The sequence below is a fragment of the Lates calcarifer genome, linkage group LG16_LG22 (genome assembly GCF_001640805.2).
Source record: "Lates calcarifer isolate ASB-BC8 linkage group LG16_LG22, TLL_Latcal_v3, whole genome shotgun sequence".
Taxonomy (NCBI): domain Eukaryota; kingdom Metazoa; phylum Chordata; class Actinopteri; family Centropomidae; genus Lates; species Lates calcarifer.
This window is the reverse complement of record NC_066848.1, coordinates 13,387,717-13,409,086: the sequence shown is the minus strand read 5'-3', so window position 1 is coordinate 13,409,086 and position 21,370 is coordinate 13,387,717. Positions and strand designations below refer to the sequence as shown.

General features: G+C 40.4%; 1 protein-coding gene across 4 annotated transcripts in view; it reads left to right on the top strand.

Moving 5' to 3' along the window:
* Window positions 1-20,978, top strand: part of LOC108897417 (equilibrative nucleoside transporter 1) — a 32,648-nt gene extending 11,670 nt beyond the window's left edge. For 2 of the 4 annotated variants that reach the window (XM_018697026.2, XM_018697023.2), the window contains exons 2-13: window positions 9,341-9,422; window positions 9,658-9,739; window positions 10,664-10,845; window positions 11,677-11,816; window positions 12,682-12,816; window positions 13,944-14,041; window positions 14,345-14,429; window positions 14,813-14,898; window positions 15,039-15,147; window positions 15,909-15,994; window positions 18,228-18,427; window positions 19,173-20,978. In XM_018697026.2, the coding sequence (XP_018552542.1) occupies window positions 9,397-9,422; window positions 9,658-9,739; window positions 10,664-10,845; window positions 11,677-11,816; window positions 12,682-12,816; window positions 13,944-14,041; window positions 14,345-14,429; window positions 14,813-14,898; window positions 15,039-15,147; window positions 15,909-15,994; window positions 18,228-18,427; window positions 19,173-19,284 (1,341 nt within the window). In that variant the 5' untranslated portion in view covers window positions 9,341-9,396 and the 3' untranslated portion in view covers window positions 19,285-20,978. Of the gene's footprint in view, window positions 1-8,674; window positions 8,822-9,340; window positions 9,423-9,657; window positions 9,740-10,663; window positions 10,846-11,676; window positions 11,817-12,681; window positions 12,817-13,943; window positions 14,042-14,344; window positions 14,430-14,812; window positions 14,899-15,038; window positions 15,148-15,908; window positions 15,995-18,227; window positions 18,428-19,172 lie in introns of those variants that run through there. The other 2 variants (XM_018697024.2, XM_018697028.2) reach the window with 2 other exon arrangements.
* Window positions 20,979-21,370: the final 392 nt, after the last annotated feature.

Genomic DNA, 21,370 nt, shown 5'->3' with positions numbered 1-21,370 from the left:
AGATCTGGAAGACTTAAAAACACTGTTTGTAAGCTTTAATTTCACTCGCAAACACTTGTTTCAATTTAGAGTAATTGGCTGATTTTTTTTTATTTTAATTTAAAAAAAAAGATTAATCGTTTGGTCAGAAATGAGTGAAAATACATGTTAACTTTTAAAGATTCACTTTACATCAATAATGCGTGGAGAAATGCAACATATCCTTTCTTGGAAAAGCTAAAACTACAAGCATACAAGGCATTTGTGCTTGAAAAATTTCATAAAGGATTATTTGATTACCAAAACACACTCTCTTAATCGACTGGCTCAGCTTGAATATCCATCCTGTAATTGACAGCTAACTTGTCACACAGAAGACAAGCTGTTAATGGGTCACATTGTGCTAAATAAAAGTGAATTTGTGAAAAGTTTTCCCTTTCTCTAATTCTGGGAGAGGACTCTGCCTGTCAAATTAACGCCTTTACTAATATTTACTGTCATAAATTTAATGGAAGTTCTTCAGTACGCACTGGTGATAAATTATGGAGCACATGACTTTTTCTGCCTACAGGAAAAACATGTGCGTGACTGGCAGCTTTAATGAAATTTTCAGTGGTAGCAGCACGTGGTTAGTTACTATGTCATGGGGCATTCGAAAAACTTAGAAACAGAGCCAGTTGAAAGTTAAATAACCGTGTCAGTGATGACTCAGAGCAGAAGTGTGCTTTTTAAGGGCGGCTACAGACTTTACTGCTGCAGTGTGAGTCACATCTGTCCTCACGTAGGGCACCAGTACAGGTCACTAATATTATTTTGTAGTGCAGTCTGGCATCATAGTGAGGGGGATAGTTTTGTAATATCCTTCTAAAATTTATTACAGGATTACTATAACTCCTCTAAATGACAAGGGATTTCTCTGGCTGTATGTGAGTGAGTGTTTCCTGGCTTGCCTCCACGTCACGCACGTGTGCCGGTTCTATTTATCGACTCCCCTGACCCTGAGGCAAGGAGAGGCTTTGTTTTCCACCCAACAGCTGATGGGACAGCAGCGTCAGCCCACCACTGGGCGCATAGGAGCATCTGTTTTATGGGAAGTGGGAAGTTAAGTTCCCCCACCTGTTGAGTTGCTGAGTTAACCAGTGTTACAGTCAAAATGAGGATCAGATGTCTGAGTAAGGCGTTTATCAGTTTTGGCTGGTAGCAACTCCTCATGTGAAGATTAGGCTAAACTGACTCATCAAAAGGAATATGTAAACCATTCCTGCCCCATAGTCTTACTCATTTTAAACCCATCAGTGCTGCGGCTGTAGTGTTGTCATGGTGATAAGTAGAGTTCATCAGTCAGCCATTTATCCAGTCTGCTTGAACTAACTAAAAAGACAGGCAGCTGGAGACGGGCTTTGTTCCTGCTGTCTCTGAGTGGCGGGAAATTATTTGGGGCCTAAAGGGGGCAGGTCAGGGTTAAGACAATAGATTTGGAGACCTTTTATCCACCGACCCACCCACCCTTTCTTGACGTGGATGTATCCAGAGTTTTCCCCCAGGGTTTACCTTTATGCCTTTCTCATTAGTGTCTCACTAAAGTCCCTTTTCCTGTCTCTGTGCCTGATTTACAAAGCATAACAATCTCTGTGGTACAGACCTGTGTCTTGAGGGAAGTTGTCCAAATCACAGACATGTATCATATAATCGGGGTATCATTAGTGAGACCTTAGAGAGAATTAAAAAGTCTCAAATGTCATGTTCAACATTTTCTCTTGCTTGCCATCAGTAGTAGTGTCAGGTCATGTTTTTACCTGTGTCTGCTTGTTGGTTTGGTTTTTTTTATTTGTCAGAAGGATTATGCAAAGTACTGAATGGGTTTGCATCAAATTTGGTGGAAGAATGAAGCATGGGCCAGGGAAGAACCCTTAAAGTTGTGGTGCAGATTCGGTGAAAGGGGCAGATCCAGGAATTTTTAAAATCACTTTCCTTAACATTGTGAGGTAGGGCATTTTTTTCAGCATACCTTGTGGGAGGTATGCTCTGTACTGAGTGCCATTGTAGTTATAAAATCTTTTTGTGACCAGTTGCATGCTGTCAGAAGATACTGTCATACTGGCTTATCTCATATCAGGCTGCACTGACTTTAATTAACAATATCATCAGGAATTTAATAATTCTTGGCTGTATTGCCCCTTAAGTGCAGCTTGGTTTAGTTGGTGAACCCTGCAGAAACCCTGTATAATAAACATAGCTTGTCTGCACTGAATAACAAGCAGAAAACACCAACTGTAGAACTGTAGACCAGATTACATTTGATTACTCCCAGTTGGGGGAGTATTGTGTGGATGGTAATATATAACATTATTATTCATTTTACCTTCTCTGATTAAATGCAGATGCTCCAAGTAAACCTACTCTAGGTCGCCATCTTGGTGTAGGCAGGTCGTTTGATTTCCACTAAGAAAAAAACCTTAGTGGAAAAGTGAAACAAGAACATTTACATTTCCACTTACAGCTGCTTGAGACGTGCAGCATGTGCCAAGCTAACTTCAGTGTTTTTGATTGAAATTCTGACCCCAGCTACACAGAAAATAAAAGCCCTGTCAGTGTTGTTAGAGGTTTGTTTGCGTTAATTTTATTGGTTTCTATGTCTCTTTGTCTGTTAGATCATTAAGATCCCCACAGTGTTACCTAGGCCTGCTGCGTCTGCTTGGTTTGACCCGAGTACCCACATGCCTCTCTGTCCATGTGGAAGTAATGAGGTGACTATGTATTTGGCCACCTGTCAGGATCCTTCTGTTCATTATCTACTTTCCCTGAAAGAAGCTTCGGTTTGCATTGAAAAGTTGTTTAATCCCTTGAGTTTTAGCTATTCATTTATTTTATGTCAATAGGATTTCATCTGGCCAGTGGCTGACATGAAAGGCCTGTGTGGACAGGCTGTTTGAGGGGACGGCTACTGAATGTGAGATCGGCTGCACACCAAACAACAGTGCATGTGTGTGATGGAAAGTTGTGAAATATTTAGGCGGCGTTGCATTCGCTGCCAGGGTGACTGGCAGCTTGAGTCAATCAACAATTCACAGCCTACTTGTATTCAAAAGGCAATTCAAGTGCCCACAAAATGATTGAAGTGCAGATCAGAGGTTGTCAATTTCTTCTTATCTTGCAAACTCATCTACAGAGCAAAGTGACTGAAATCTGTTCCTGGATATTTAGATTTATGATTACTGATGATTATTCAGTGCTTAAAATTAGTTATCACTGATTGTTGCAGCTCTAGATACAATAGTTAATTGATTAAATGAAGGACATTGATCAATAATGATAAAAGTAATTGTTAGATGCTGCTCTAGTTCTTTTTTTGTCATCTTTGTTGTTGCTGTCACTGGTATATTTGGGTTTAGGTTGTCCATCCACCCCTTTCTCATGAATGTGATATCTAAGGATTGCCTGGAGGGAATTTCTTCACTTGGACTCGAGGATTAACTGATTTGATTTTCTCATTCTTGCAAACACAATTTATCAGGAAAGCCTGCAGGGAATATTATTACAACTGGTGCAGATGTCCACTTGAAGCCAAGAATGAACTGATTAGAATTTGGTGGTTAAAGGCCCCCAAACATATTTTTGACCATAACTCAAGAATTTGTGTGCTAATTATGACAGAATTTCACACAAATGTCTAACAGAATAAAATGATGAAGTGATGACAGTCAAAGTGATGAACTTCTCTGTGAGATCCTAGTGTTCTGCAGAAACACCTTTCTGGTCATAATTCAATGCCATAACTCAGGAACAGAAGGGAAAGATTGTGACCAACTTGACTGGTTGGCGGCAGCATACATACATACATACATACATCTTGAAGAAATGTAGGTTCTCAGGCTTGTCATTTTAGAGAAGTGTACATATTTTTTCTTTTAATATGAAGCAACAAGCCACATGTTTCTCCATCGTCTTGTCTCTTCTGAAAATTTTCATCTGCTCTCTTCATGCAGGCCGAGGACAGTCAGTAGTACTGTCCTTGAAAGAAGAGCAGGGTGAAACACAGTGTGAAATAGGAGTCAAGGCTGTAAAAGTCAATGTACTGCAACGTAACTGCAGTGTATTGGGTTCTCTCCGAACGGGCTGTTGAGCAAGCTACATTCTGTGTCTGTGTGTGTTGGTCATTCTACGAACGATGTGTAATTGGAAACTTGATTGTCAGGCACAGATGTGAATGGCATATAAATCACCGCTGTACGGTTTTACGAGTTGTGCATAGGAAGTCTTTTTAAAGGGTGTGATGTCCATGTTATGCTTTTTGAAGACTGATAGACTGAGACATTTAGAGGTTTCAGCATTGAGTCGGACTAATTCTGCTGCCTGCAGATTTAGACAAAACAGGTGAACACTGAAAAGAGCATAGTGTGCAAAACTGTGATATTACATTAAACTGTTACTGCTGCTTCTGCTGCATAAAAACAGACACTTTGAAGAGATGACACAGTATTACACCAAGGTGAATTTCACTTTGTTTGTAACCAGGGAACTTATTTAACTTCTATATCTTTTTATAACAGTGTAAACAAGATATAAGTGCAAGATTTAATTGCAGAAAGGCCTTTTTGTATGGCTTTTACTGCCCCCAGTATACAGCTAGTTTTCTGTGCTAAAAGCTAGTTAATAGTGTTCAGAGTGTGTCCCATTTGTTAAATAATTAGATTGGAAACCAGCAGGTCTTTGGAGGCTGACTACCAGGGCTGAGAAACTCTGGCTTTGGAGATAGTTTGAGCTCTGCTATGTTCAGCGGTGTACATTTTGAGGTTGTGATCATACAGGATTTTAATTTAATTTTAATTTTAGGACCAAACACAAAAACTCTTGGCACGAACTTGGCTTGCCTGTAGGAAATGTTCTGATTAATATGGAATATGTCACCACTGATTGTGTAAGAAGAAATACCTCCCTGTTATTCATTTACTCTGCTTAACTCCTACCATGGCCTTTCAGTCTTAATACTGGGCAAAGAAAATGTTATGACTTTGATAACAATGTTCACCTTCCATAAGCACTGAGAAAAAACTGCGAGGAAAGGGGTTAGTCTTCCTTCCCTTCATCATATGACCAACATCAAACTATTTTGTGTGTCAGCCTGGGAATAAAGGCAACCCTGTTAGAGAAGTATGCATGTGAAACGAGAAAAATGTACACCCGTCCCTATCACTATGTCAGTGTTGATCACATTAAAAAAAAATAAAAAATCACATTTCTTTTCTCCCTGGCTGTCTCCTGATTTGTGTTGTCCATTGTCCTGTCACTGCGGTCCAGACTGTTGGCTTGGGCAGGGCTGCAGACAGACGTGACACATGGCGTTACCAGCCACCTTTTTTCACCTGCCAGCAGAGCTTCACTGGGAGAGTGTAATGTGCAGGAGGTTCACAAAATCTCCCCCTAGTGCCACCCCTACACTGTGCATGCAATCTGGCCAGCCAGTCTACGATACAGTAGAAAGAACATCAGTGCGAGTTTTTAGGGTTGTACTGACTCAGAATAATGTCAGTCAAATTGTATTTGGCTGTTCAATATGAATATTAGACTATTCGCTCCTTTTTAAAAATAAATCTAAATCATCTTGGCTCAGTCATGAAATCCTACTGCGCTGTGGAGTGTCTCTCCTGCAGGGCTGCTGACAGTGCCGTCAGTCAGACATCAGATCTGAGAGTATTGGAGTTGCACTGCTTTGACCCACACTGTCCAGTGTCACTCTGCCTTTCGTTTCCAACACCATCTCTACCTCCATCACAGTTTTGTGGTTTGGTCACTTAAAGACAAGACTCAGCATGCCCTGGGAATTTTTGCTTATGTGCAATCTGTTCATCCAGGACACACTTTTCTTTTTAAATACATAAATTAAACAAAACAGAACACCCTAACTCCTCCTCAACACGCTCCTTTAAAATAATACATGCAAAACAATCAGTAAGTTAGAAGCTGCCCTAATAAACCTAGATCTGGGAAACAACATCTACAGCTTTCAGCCAGCTTGGTCCATCTCGTTACTTTCCGATAGTGACTCAACACTCTGAAGAAGTAGCGCTGCTCAGAGGACACATTCTAACCTCTTGCAAATGCAACAATGGTTGAAGGTCTTGGCAAATAACCACCACCCGCTCCTGTGGAGAGACAGAGTTTGGTGGCTGAGAAAAAATACAAATAGCCCATTTAAATCAGAGGAGTGGATATAGAGTGGATATGTGGATGCCTTTGTGATGATAATAAAATATGCCAACTTTGTTAGAAATGCTGTTGCTTTGAGTACATAACACAAGGTGGAATAGAGTTCAGTAATCATCTGACCAACAGCAGATGCTTTTGGAAAACACAGTGTACTGTGTTGTAAGAAGCCTGAATCAAGAAATTAAAATGTAGTTCTTTGTATGCCCTGTACTGTATGGGATTAAAAACAAATCAGTGTGGTGTGATTTGTCAAGTTTTTCAAGTTAGTTAAAATTTTGGGCACAACTGTGACCACTTTCCCAATGAGATGGTAAGCAGTCTTGTCTAAACTGCCCCCATTTGGCAACATTTTAACAATATGTTTTACCTTGACATTACAAGAGGAAACAATAAATCACGCTTTTTCCATTGGAGTGCTGATTGTTAGAGTTGGATGTCGCTAAGAGGTCAGCTAGTTAAAGTGTCAGACCGATGCCAAATTGGAGTTTTGTACAACTCTGCAGACTGCAAAGTGCCTGCATGAGTGTGTGTGTGGTGGGCACCATGTCAGCACCAGGCAACTCATGCCAGCTGGCTCATTTTGTGATATGTTAGGCTGAGAGAGAGATACTATACAGGAATCTGGGACATGACTGAGCCAGTGTTTTTTAAACTTAGCAGTGTCTGTAATACTGCTGGCTATGTTAAAGTTTGGCCTGACTGAGTTGTCCTGTGGAATTTGACTGTGTCATGACAACCAGTGGAAGAGAGGAAACAAAGAAGACAGGAGTGTAAAATACCGATCTGGAAATGAAACTCTCAAAAGGCCATTCAAAAATGGCTGAGGCTCGTGTATATAAGAGGCAGGGGGAGTTGAATACTGCTAGTTTAGGGTTTAGGGTTTCTTGACATTTGAGATAAAGTCAGATAGCATAAGATAGATAAAAACAGACTTGTCAGGTGTATCTCTAGTGTATCAACTGTGTAATGCAAATGCTGGCATTGTTGTATCTATTGACCAAAATATATGAATACATCAGTGATGGGCTGATGTTGGCTTGTTCTCATGGTAAATTTCTGTGTAAGTGAGCACATACGGACCTGTTGTTATCTAACATACAGTCTTGCATCTGTTTGTCCCATCTCACATGCCATACAGTCCTCTCTCACAGACAGTGGTTTCTCAGTTAAGACTCCAGACTCAGTCAGTCCAGTATAGTTTAGATGCATGATTCTTAATTGGCTATAGTGTGTGTGTGTGTGTGTGTGTGTGTGGCACTCTTCATATAGAGTAGTCTCTGTCTCTTGCTGAGGGTATACTCATGACCAGCCAGATCAGCCACTGGATTCATCATGTCTGTGAGCAAAAAGAAGCTAAGCAGAGTTCTTTGGGAGTGCTGCCAACAACAATCTATTCAATAGGGGATAAATCAAATCATACACGCTGGTCTTATGTTTACTTAATATAATTAATAAATGGAATCAAAGCATTTCCTTACACAAAATATTTGCAAAACAGATGTTCCTTAAATGTCTGCATTGTTTTCCCTGTGAGAAGCCGTTGACAGGAAAGTGTATTTGCGTGTGTGTGTGTGTCTTCATGCATGAGAACAAACAAAACAGGGACCCACTCACAAAAAAAACCTTGGATCCATAGCCCTACAGGCCTTCAAAAACCACACAGCGTACCTCTTCAAAACTTCTATTAGCTTATTAAGAAGGAGGGCCGATCTATCAGTACATTTCATTTATAGCTGATGTATTTAAGTACTCGTGATCCATGTATTTACTGAAACAACCATTGCCAAACTTGTTGTTTAGCTTGATTTGATGCCAAAGTGGTCTGTGTTTCTTAAGGAGGAAGCATCTTGAAGAGAAGTTATTCTGTTTTGGCAAAGGTGTCACACAGCTATCTGAGCACATGTCTTCCATCAGATCCAGAAGGAAAAGATGCTAGGAAGGAGGAGAGCAAGAGCGTAAACAGTGTTGAATAAGCTAAGAGTGGAGATGAGAGCAGAATAGGAAGAGGAGGAGAAACAGCAGATGAAATGAGGTGAGAAATTAGTAGACTGAAGGAAACACGGGGAAATGGAGGGAGAAATTAAGAAAATGCTGGGTGTACAAATTGAAAAATGAGATCATGCGATGAGCAGAACAGATGGGAATGTTAAGACATAAGACTCAAGAACATTGTGTTCTAATACAATTTGAATAACAGCCCTTCATGCTCCCTTCTTAACTGTTACATTTGCTCTTTTTTCAAGCTTTTTTTTATCTCACATGATTGTCCAGTTCTAATGGGAATCTTTACAAGGGAAACTCTGACCACTGTACTATTTATCGTTTGCTTGAAAAGACAGAAATCTGGGCGTTGACCTCTATATGCCGGAGAGCCTTACACCAAATGTGAAAATGCGTCGGGAGGGTTTGGGTGGGGAACAGGGTGTTTTGAGGTAAAGGGAAGAGGGAGGGATGGACACAGAGATGCAGGGGCAGGCCTAATGTGCAGCAGATAGCGGGGTGTCAGCCTACTAAACCTCTGTATGGTATAAAATGAGGCATGCAGAGCTTGTTTGGCCTTTGCATTAGTTGTGCATCTGACCAGAGGAAGCAGGAGTCTTTTTTTCTTTTTTTCATTGATTGAATTCTGCTGTATGTAAGTTTAAAGAAAGTGATTTTACTTCAGAGTTAATGAGAGCAAAAGATGTCATGTTTTTCCTGTGTATTTTATACTTTGTGCAGCATGTCTTGTGAGTTTCCTAACTGTTGTGCAACTTTACCACAAAGTGGTAAAATTGAACTGAATCATGTTGCATGTGCATGAGTGTGTAATCATTTGTGGCTGATTTGTCTCACCAATATCATTACCAATGTAATTACTAAGACAAAACACAAAGCTGAGTTGTGTCTGTGTCATAAAGTTTGATGTTTTCTACCCCAGGTTTTGACATGCAGCCATAAAATGTGGAGCAGACTGACAGTTTTAACTTAACTGTTTTAACTGTATGGTTTTACTGTTCAAATGACATTATGCTGTCTATTATTAAATTGCTGTGTTAATCCATATATGGCATAGTGGCATGTTAAAATCTCTCAGAAGGGAAAGTCAGATAAGAATGTTGACAAGCAGTCTCAATATTTTAAGTGCTGAAAACGTGTTATCTGTGTATTTCAGACCTGGTGCTACGCAAGTCTGACTGAACCCGTGCCTCCACCTCACTAATAACCACCATGACGGCCAACGCACCTCGAGACAAGTAAGAAAAAATAAAAATTCTTTTTTTTTTCTAAAGGGGGGAAACTGTTCTTTTTCAGGCTTGGTGAAGACTGATTTATGTGAATATGTTGTTTTCATTTTCTGTTTCCATTTACGTTCAAAATGAGATTTGGACGTGATCCAGTGAATACGTTGTCCTGAATTGTTTGTTGATAATAAGTTGAATGGCTTCATTGATGTACTTTCATGTGAACTTCCTTTTGTGTCTTTCCCAGATACAATGCAGTGTGGATCATTTTCTTCATTCTTGGTTTGGGAACCCTCTTACCATGGAATTTCTTTATGACAGCAACAATGGTAAGTTAACATTTTAGCACAATTGTGGAGGAGTTGTGAGGATGCAGCCAGCCCTTGGAACAACAGGCAGACAGGAGTGGAAGGAAGTTAATTAAAAGCTTGGGCTCCACTTAGAGGAGGGTCAGCTATCTTAGAAAAATAAAAAGTGTTTGTTTGCATTTCCTTCCAAAAACCACCTGGTTTCACTTAGGGTGGCTAACCTGACTCCATCTGGGTAGATTTCCATGGTAGTTGTCTAGCCTCTCTAATCCCCAGCCATTCTTTTTGAGCATTAAAGAGTTAACTTCTTAAATGTGGAATTTCATCTTAATTTTCCTGGGGGAGTAAACATGGACCCACCCTTAGGGGAGATTTTTGTTCAAGCTTATATAGCTTATAGTGCTTCTTTGTTTTGAAAAGGGAAAGTTGGCGAGTCAGTTTAATGAACACATCTATGCTGTGGCTGTATGCCTACAAATAAGACAATCTGTAAATCAAACATTTTCATACCAGCTTTACATTTTTTATCTATTAAAGCTACAGCTATCTTTGTGTTCTGTAAAAGTGTGTTGGTGAGATGTTTGAGATGTTTCATCCACGCAACCCCCTATTTTTTTTTTTATATATATATATAGACACAGTTCATTAAGTACACATCTCTGACACTTACAACAGCAGTCCTGCAATAAATCATACATTCATAAAGGCTCAGTTGTCATTTAAACAGTTTTGGAGAGGTGTTGATTCAATTGTATAATTTGTGGTGTATTGATACTCAATGGCTTATTTTCCTTAAGTGTTACATTGTGAAACAAACTGTATGTCTCTTACACGTCTGCAAAGTCCATTCAAATTCTTGAGGTTATCATTAGCTGCAACTGTTGAGTTGCAAGAGCTGTTAACCATAGATATCATACATAAATCCATCTGTCATTTCTCCCCCAGTACTTCACCAGCAGACTGAAGGACCCGCCCACTGACGTCCTGTTCAATCAGACGACTAACGGGACTGAAGAGGACGGCGATACTCGCAACGTGCTGGAGTCAAAGTTTAACAACGTGATGACGCTGTGCGCCATGGTGCCTCTGCTCATTTTCACCTGCCTCAACTCCTTCATACACCAGAGGTATCCACTGCTTATCACGTAGATTTATAGAACCTGCAGTCTCGTGTGTTGCATGTACACTTCTCCACATAGAGAAAGCAATGAGTTAAAACCCAAAGGCCAAAATATATTCCTGATCACATGATCATCAGCCTCTGTAGTCAGTTTGCTGTTCTTTTGAGGTGGTTATCAAAATTTGGTATTTGAGGCAAATTCTACACCTTTATTTTCCCGCTCTTTCTGCCTCTGTTGGTCGTAACATGATCCTGTTATGTGAATGTATATCTGTATGCCTGCAGTATGTTTGCTTTAATTAGAGTCGGATTTTGAAAGATCTGGGGTGGACCCTGACCACGGCTGACTCTTCCCCTGCACAAACACACCCAGGAATGCTATTTATGTTCTCTACCCCCCCACCCCTTCTTCTTAACCTCTCCCTGTTTCGCTTCCAAACTTTGTCTCTACTCTTTTTCTCCTGCTGCCCTTCTCTTCCTCAATATGCTCACTTTGTTTCTGATGACCTTTTTTTTTTTTTGTCATGAACAAATGACTGCCCTTTTGGATATGACACAATTTCTCTATTTTCCATTGTCTTGTCTGTTGGAATGACTTCAACTTCTATTGTGATCTGAAAATATTTCTGTCCAACATTGAATCATAATCCATCTCTCCACATTCCCCTCTCTTCTTTCCCAGTTTTTCTCCCGCTGTCATTTTCCTTTTGAATACCTCTATTATTTTACGAATATACGTAGTTGGATATTTGTTTGACTGATGTTTTGGATTGTTTGCGTAGTAGTGGATGTTTAAGTTTTATTTCTCTCTGTTGTTTTCACCCTGTGCATGTCTCAGGATTCCTCAGAAGCTGCGGATCTCTGGCAGCCTCACAGTCATCTTTGTGGTTTTCCTGCTGACAGCCATACTCGTTAGGGTGGACGTGGCCCCGCTGCCCTTCTTCACCCTCACCATGATCAAGATTATCTGCATTAACTGTGAGTTTCTAAATACATATGTAATAATAATTACAGATCCCTCACTTCATTCATTCAGCTTGGCATTGTGTTCATTAGCCAGTGTCTTGTTGTGTCATTTTTCCATCTCACAGAAACAAAAACAAACAAAAAACACAAACTAAACATCACAACCCTCATGTTGGTGGCAGCTTTTGTCGGCCAGTTGCTCTGGACTTTATTAGTGTTCCTCTACCTCATTTCCACGTTGAACTCATGCAATTATCTCCACGTGTCTTTGATCAAAATCACCTGCATCCACTGCGTTGGGGAAAATCCCTCTCATATGGATGCACCCACATGCTGTGGTATCACACAGAGCTTCACAACACAGTCTGTAATCTCACTGGGTTTGTTTATTTACAATGACTCCATGAGCAGCAGGGATAAGCTCACCCCCCTCCTTACCCCTGTTGGGCCAGTCCTGACCCCCAGATCCTCATGGGGAACAGCCCATCCTGTTTGATTTAGAGGGGAGGATGCTGTGACCTCTAAGCTTTGATATCTACATTGGCACATTCCTCTTAGAGGACACATTACAACATTTCTGTTGCTAATTAAGCTTCAAACTTGCAGTATAAACTCTTGTAATCCACTGGTGTGATGCAACATTGTATGACTTATTGGCTTTGTGTAAAGTGAGAAACCGAAAGTAATAATTACATAACAGTTATGTAAAACATTCAATTTGCTCCATGTTTTCAGAAAGGGTGTCATCTCTCCCTGTTAATTTTCTATGGGCCTCTTTTTCTGATGCCGGGGGAACATCATGTTTGTTTTTTCTGTGACTGTTTAAAGTACACCAATTCTTAAACATCCTCATCTTGTTTTCTCTGTCCCTGTGCAGCGTTCGGGGCGATTCTTCAGGGCAGTCTGTTCGGGCTGGCAGGGATGCTGCCCGCCTCCTACACCACTCCCATCATGAGTGGACAGGGGCTTGCCGGCACCTTCGCTGCTTTCTCCATGATCTGCGCACTGGCCTGTATGTCTCACAAGTACTCCCTTCTTTAGTATTGGCACAAAAACACAACAGACCTACCAGTACATTAACCTTTAAGGAAGTAACATCAATAGCATCAATTAGGAAGTGTTTTTGCACAACACAGTTAGAAATATGACTTTTCATATCTTGCACAATATGTAATTTGATCTACTAATATAATACTGCTCAATAAAGTTGTGAGTGATGAATTTTGTTTAGATAAAAGGCCAGCCAAAAGTTTGAGTTTGGCCTCCAACACGGAGTTAATTCTTCAGAATTCCCTTTGGCACTCGAGAGCTTTTTCCACCAGATTTGGCTTTTCTCAGTAAATATGACACATCTCAGGTTCTCAGTGCATGCGACTGCCTTAACATTAGCTGATGACGCTATGAGGGTGAATTATGGAACGTGCTGTTCAATTTTATACTTTTCGTTCATTACGTCATTATCCATGTTGTCGTTAGGAATCGACAACATATATATATACATATATACAGACGCCCATGAATACACACAAATATAATCACAAGCATGCTGCTAGTACTAGATCATTACAGTGTTTGTATTTGTATTCAAAATGCTACAGTATGTAGCATACAGTCCTGCCTTGTGTTTACTTAATACATATAATAATATATACTAATATATTCTCAATAACTTGAGTATTGATAAGCAGATATTGCTTTAGATCTTTAAGTTGATGTTGGTGCTTGAGTTGCTGGTGGTTCAGTCTCAAACACAGCAAACTACTATGTATAACTATTTTGACAGTCCTCTTTATTTATGTATCACCTTCCATACAAACATGAAGGCTTTAGTGCTTCACATAGCAAACTAGAACAACAAAAGAAAGTCAGAAAAATGAAATAAATACAAGGGATGAAAATAGATATGAAATCCAGTGGCTAACACGTTAAGACTAAGGCTATAAAATTACTCGATTACTCCAACATTTGCTGGTTCTACCTCCAGTGTGTTTTTAAAATAGGAGTACTGACTGAAAGAAACTTCACCGGATATTTGCCTGAGGCTGTGGCACACAAGAAAAACTGCAAAGTTAAATCAGCTGATCTTTTTGATCTTCTTAAAAACTCTAATGACTCTGTGTGTCATATCTTTGTCTGCAGCTGGATCGGCCCTGCAGGACAGTGCCTTTGGTTACTTCATCACAGCCTGTGTTGTTATTCTCCTTGCCATAATGTCCTACCTCATTCTGCCCAGGATGGTGAGACCACATACTCTCTACACTAAGTGTTGTTTTACATTAAATCAAGTTAAATAGTTTCTAATGATTTCATCATTAGGTATTTGTCTTATAACCACTTTCAACTATTTTGCACCCATTAACATTTTGGACAGCACTTTGTAGAATTGAGATAAGTGCTGCGAGCGTCTACAGTCTGTGAGGGGATAAAAAAAAAAACCATCTGGCATTGTGAGAAATTGCAGCATCTCAGGGAACATGCTTATCTTTGCTCCACTGGCTCAGTGGACTGATTATTATTGTTGTTGTTGTTCTTGTCAACAGGAGTTTTTCCAGTACTACATGGAGAATAATGGATCCAGAGCTGCTGCTGCTGATGAGGAGAATAAGATGGACTTACTGAAAAAAGGTGAATGCTTAGACATTCAGGATCCAGTTTCCACAAAAATGAATAATTACAGAAGTTGAAGCTGTGGACAAACATCATTGTTGTAGTCACCGTGTAGTCTTAGTGTTTCTGTTACACCCAAAGCTTTGCTCTCTTTACTCTACACTAGGCTGGAAACCAAAAACCCATTCAATGTGTTTTTGGTACAGTTTGTGTTTTGGTGACAGCTTGACTGACCAGTGTGACCACTCTGGTGCTAATTGCTAGTGTGTGAGAGCGTTATGGGAACCCTGTGTTGTATCACATTTGAAATCTACACATGCTAACACATAGGAATGATGGTCTTAGCACCATGCATCACTTAACTGACTTGGTAAAGAGCTGTTTGTTTGTATATTTCTCAGAAAGTCCAGCAGAGAAACGACCGGTGGTGAGTCTAACGGAGGACGAGGCCAAACCCAGCGTGTCCGTGTTTAACATCTTCAAACAGGTGAAATTACTGTTGTGTAAAGCAGACTATAACCAGCCCCTTCCTCTCACCTCTTTTCATTTTCCGCCTTCCACCTGTATGCCAGCGATTAAACTGGTCACACATTATTGATTAAAGTTCCTCCTGTGCTCTCTAATCAGATCTGGGTGATGGCTCTGTCAGTGTGCTTCATCTTCACCGTCACCATTGGGACTTTCCCAGCCGTGACTGTCGAGGTCAAGTCCACAGTAGCAGACGGAGGCGCCTGGGGTGAGTCTCCATTTCCTCCCTCTGCATAAAGCTAGTGAGCCAGTAACTTGCTAATCTGACTTTTGAGAAGGATGACTGCCAAGTTTTTTTTTTCTCCTTTAATTCCAACATTTATTCCCAAACTCACAAGGGAATGAACTTTTTTTATTTGTTTCCTAATGAGAAGACTGTAGTCTGGGAAAAGTTTTAATCCTAACCACAGACAGAAATAGGGGATGTGTGAGGCACGAATATGTTGGAAGGCTGCTTCTTACTTTACTCTATCATCACACAGAGGCTGTGTACAAGGCTTTATTCATCAATAAGACAGCAGCCTGTAAAAATACTGAAATTAGTTCTAATTCTACATATATCTTTTTCCTGTTGGCTTACAATGTAGCTCAAAAACATTACTGCTAACAAAACTCTGCCTCGTGGAGGCTGTGGTCTATGAGGGAGTGTAGTCAGCTTGGATTCACACGACCTGAAGTCACAGCGCAAAAAAAAAAAAAAAAAAAAAAGTATCAAAACAATAAAGTAGTTTGTGTAGTTCCTCAGGATCTTTTGATACTTTCAGTGCTATGACTCTGGGTCAACACTGGGATCCCCAGCTGTGAATCCTAAACTGTCAGCAGCTGCCAGGCCTCCACAGAAGATAAAACTACAAACTTTCAAGCCTGCAGAGGTTGGCTATTTGATGCAAGTGTGGTTTTCTCTCAAGCACAGACATCTGGAGTCTTGGTGTTGTTAACAGCAGCTTGTTTGTTTTGCTCCTTTTTTAGATACTTACTTCATCCCTGTGTCATGTTTCCTCCTCTTCAACTTGATGGACTGGGCTGGCAGGAGTCTGACGGCCGTCTGTATGTGGGTCAGTAACAAATAAGATGTTTTACCAACATGCTCTCATGGTCTTTCTCACCTGTGCTGGAGAGTAGCCTGCGCAGCACAGGGCTGGTCGGCTCGTCAATCAGATGTCATGAAACAGGTCCTTGCGCGCAGATGTTGGATTTGGAAGACCGGGCGGGTTTGGGCTAGGGATGCACAGATACCAATACCAGCATCGAGTATCTGTCCGATACCGTTCCTGTACTCGTACTCGTATTCATAAATGTGTCCCGATACTTCAGCACCTGATCCCACTCAGTCAGAGAGCAAGGAGGAGCAATGTCGGCGGTGTGGAGGTATTTCAAAGTGGATGATGGTGACAAAAGTAAAGCGGACTGCAAATTATGCTCTGCAAAGTTGTCAAGAGGAGGGACGAAAACGAGTACTTTCAACACAAGCAATCTGATAAAACATCTAAAAAACTAACACGGTGCTGAGTTCAAAGAGTTTGCTAATAGCGGGCTATATTTAAGTGAAATATGTGGCAAGGCTGTTTGTTAAAGAAAAAGATGCAGTTGAATGCTAAAATGTCAATAACAGTACTTCTATTTGAGTAAAATGTGTGGCAATGCCATGTATATACAGCCAGAGAATTAAACAATATCTGATGGAAGTAAAACACATTTTCAAGTAAATGTAGTACACAAAGTGTAATGGCATTAATAAGTACTCATATTGGTACTTGGTATTGGCAAGTACTTGTACTTGTAATTGGATTGAAAAAATGTAGAATCTGTGCATCCCTAGTTAGGTTTCCTGTTTAGGTTCAGACGAACTTTACTGGTTTCACAGGCGTGGTCTCAACTAAATGTCAAGTTCCCTGCAGGGGTGGGGGAGCCTATTCAGGCGAATTTCAGTCACAGCTTACTGTAAGTCTCAGATCTTTGTGGATAAAGGCAAGCTCAGTTGGCAAGGACCATACAATACTACAGGAAGATATTGTACAACTATGCAGTAATGACAGCAGCGCTTTGACTTCGCCACCTCCTGTAAGCAAATCAATCCGGTGACGAAGCTCCTGTTTATAGACACTTTTCCCTTCCAGAGTCCATTTAAAACGACAACATCAAAATATTTAGTGTGATCTGTTGCTTTCTGGGGCTACAGACGACAGAACCCACTTGTTGACACTTTAATGGAATACTCTGGCTGCATTAGATGTTTACACTTTAAAAAAATCACTGAGCCATGAGTGGAAGGTTTTATTGAGGCAAGTTTTGCTGCTGAGATCAGATGCTAGTTTTGGAGAGAAGCTGGCGTGTGTGTGTGCTGTGTACAGGAAGTGGTTTTGGCTATGATGTTGGTGATGTTGAAAGGTTTTGGTGCCATCTCCTCTAACATGAACATTGGTAGCTCGGAGGTTATTGAACTACTAAAAACCCCCTACGCCTTGTTCCACATCTGAGAGTGGTGTCTATGGTTATGAACATATTTCTTACTTTTTTCTATTCTGCTGCAAACTTTAATAGATTATTTTCAGTTCATAGTATTTCCAGCTGTCTAGGGTTTTAACCACCACTTGGTTATTCATCTGCCATTCAGTCTCAGTGTGACTCTTCCTGTATTAGGATGTTGTTGAGGATCTTCTCAGTCAGATGTCTCTGTCAGATGCTTGCATTCAACTCTTTTAGATTTATATAAACTGTCACTTGGCATTATTTTTTATTCAAGGAACTGAGTATGTCAGGCAGTCAGCTTTGCACTAACACAGTATTCATCATACTAATATTTTTCCTATTTTGTCTTTCCGGACACCAGTTGTAAAACTTTGTCCACAACTCAACAAATTAGCGAACAAGTCTAATTTCCTGCCACCCACAGGAAATAATGAAATTGAATCAACACAGTCTGACCTACACTGGAATGCAGCTTCTTATTAGTGCAGATAACAGTAGTCAGCTGCTCCAGGATCATGTGAGTTTATTTATCATTGTCGGACGACACTGGATCCTGACGGTTTCCCCTGAGGTGCTTTGTGACTCCAGGTTCTTTTTGATCAGCCATGTCTTTTGCTTTTGGTCTCCCAAGTTCCAAATGTTTGTTAACCCAAATGACTGGCATGTGAGAAGTTCAGGAAATGTTTGGCAGTTTATCTTGCTAAATAACTTTAAACGATTAATCAACTATAAAATAAAAACACCCAAAAATATGTTACAGGGTTGAAGTTAAGAGTTCTTGTCTGTCCTTAATGTTCCTGTGTTTCTCTCTCACTCCAGCCGGGTAAAGACAGTATCTGGCTTCCTGTCCTGGTGGGTTTACGGGTCGTCTTCATCCCTCTCTTCATGCTGTGTAACGTCCAGCCTCGTCACTACCTCCCTGTGCTGTTTGCCCACGACGCCTGGTACATCATCTTCATGATCTTCTTCTCCTTCTCCAACGGGTACCTGGCCAGTCTCTGCATGTGCTTTGGACCCAAGTAAGGACAACTACACTCACACACAAACACACTCAAATCTCTGACTAAACTGTTTGGTGGCTGTGTTGTATTGTGGGTGATGTAGGCACCGGGTTTTGACAAGGAACTGGGAGTAGTCTTTCAAGTGTTGGGCTGGAGCCCGGAGGAGATTTGCCTAGCTTATCATAAAGACCAGAGGCACGGGGAAATAGCTATTCTGGCTCTCATCAAAGCTCAAAAATATTCCTACCAGCACCTCTAAAACTGAAATAATAATGTGTAACGTAAGTCCATGCACCAACAGAAATGTAAAAACAGTTTATAGTTTTAGAGGGAGTGATTCCTGAAGTAAACAAATGGGATAAAACATATAAATTACTGAGCTGCAGATGTGTTGGTAGGCAGATTTTGGGGCTGTAGTGAGACACAGGCGCAAGAGTTTTACCACTTGTCCTTCAGGAGAATACAGTTAGTGTTAATTGCAGCTAAATTAAATATCATATAAAGACTAGAATATAAACCAGAATAAAATATGTAGTGCATTTTATAAAATGTTAAACAAATGCTGAAAACCCACCTAGAATCTCACATAAAATAATGTGCATGAATGACTCTAACTCTAAGAAAGCATATTTCTCATAATGTTCAACTACTCCTTTGAGTGATATATTAAGTGTTATATCTCTACTCTACCACAAATGCTATTGTGTTAAATGGTGAACCACTCATTCCTAATGACTTTTGTCCCCCTGTTGTCTCCGTACAGGAAGGTGCCGCAGCATGAGGCAGAGACAGCAGGGGCCATCATGGCCTTCTTCTTGTCCCTCGGATTGGCGCTGGGCGCTGCAGTGTCATTTGCTTTCCGGGCCATGATCTAAAAACCTTCAGCAGAACCTTCAGTAGATGTAGAGTAGACCATCCTGCCCTTCCAACAAACTCTCCCCGTCATGATCCTCAATGGGAGAACCTCTCAACAACTGGACTAGCCACGCTCCTCTGCAGCAGCCTCTGGCTAAGCGGAGGCAGCACAGCAGACCAGAGGACCAGAGAACCTCGGTCATCTGAAACGTACAGCAGAAATTAGTCTCATTCAGCCGTCATGGCAAAGATATAAGATGAAATATTGAAATATGTTACTGAATATTTTTAAATTTCCTCCAAACTCCACAGCTTCTCCTGTTTCTGGGAGATGTTTTCCAATTGATGTCACTGATCAAAGAGGCTGTTTCTCTGAGACAAAGAGTTCAGAGTGCAAAACAAAAACCAAAAGTGTAAAAATTCTTCTACAATGAAGACAGCCTGTACACGCACTATCCTAGAGCGTCATTTATAAAACGTTCTTTTGCACAAATTCTAAAACAACTAATGATTAAATGTTAGATCACATAAATGAAGTTAAAACGGTCACATTCTTGGAATTAATATGAAGATACAGTGGTGTGTAAATAGTCTTAACACATTTTCATACATGAGGCTCTTGGATACTGGTGTTTGGTTCATCAACATGAACCATTACCTTTCACTCATCAGGTTATAAACTGTGATCCTCAACGTGACATTTTTTTTGCACATCAAAACATGAACATTACATCTGTCTGGACTGTTGCAGCTTTTAACTCTGATCAAGCCAAAAACGCAAAGACAACGTGGGAAAATGATGAACTTTGAAGGGAGGTCGTGACCCGTGAACCTGCTTCGCTTGCCTCAGTCTACTTCAATGTCAGCTCGGGTCAGTAGTGTTTTTTAAGCTTCCTCATGACAAAATCGGTTCTCAAATTCTCAATGAATGTAAAGATGGACGAAATCCTAAAGACGAGGTTTTAATCAATAATCTGGGCCATTAACTGTCTGGAAGCCTTTCCCCCTGAATATTCATTGTTTTCGTAAATTTGTCTTTGCTGTAGTTTTAGATGAAGTTTTACTGCTCTGTCGGTCTGTTTTATCTGAAAACATCCTCCGTTAAATCAATTTGACTTGATTCACCAAATGGAAACAGACGCCACATTTTCTGTCTAGATTTCCAGCCCATATGTGAAGTTTCAACTGTTACTATGTCTTCCTGAAGTACTCGAGATTTTACCGCAGTGTATTTTGAACGCAGCAAAAAGCTGTCAGTAACTGAAATGTGCCATTATGAGTGAGTGAGGTTAGTAGACTTTTTAAATCTTTTAAACTCTTTGGTTTTGTGCCATTTCCCATTTAACGTGTTCATGGAAGGTTAGGTTTTATACCAGAAGTAGTTTTTAGTAGTTTTTCAAACTCTGGCAGAGTTTTTTTTTTATGAATGGGGTGATAAAAGGCCATCTGCCTGTTGGTGTCATATTTTTGTCTCTGCATTTTTGTGGCCTTTTGATGCTTTTTTTTAAAAAGTATGCTTTAGTTGTACACAGTATTATACATAATATCAGCTGTATACTTCCTAACAGCCTGTTTGTTTAAAAGCACAACGTTGGTCTGTTCTTCTGTACAGTGTTTTGTTTGGTTTGGGAGTCTGGTATCGACCATTAAAATGTTACTTATATTGCAGCTTAAAACAGTTCTGTGATATAATAAAATTGTGTATTTTTAAGAATCTGGCTCCTCCTGTTGGTTGTTTTTGGAAATGCGCTGCTGACAAGGTTAAAGATGATGATGGCAATGGAGAATTTTGGCTATGTGATGTGAAACATTTGGACACAGTGGCTTTATCAAGTTAACAGGTCACTCTGCTGATCTACGAGAAGGAGTCTACAAAGGGAGAGGATGAAGTCCAGAGACTATCGGCAAAGACACACAAATGGTGCAGAGGCCTCGCTGGATCTCCCATTTATCAGCTGAGAACCCAAAGCCAGAAGACGGCACACGTTACATAATCAACAAGGTAAATGAATTGTATTAATATGTAACCACTAGCCAGTTCTCAAGTTCTCAGCAGTGGAGTATCAACTGGACTTATTCCCTAATATTTAAGTGTTGGTGAGATAT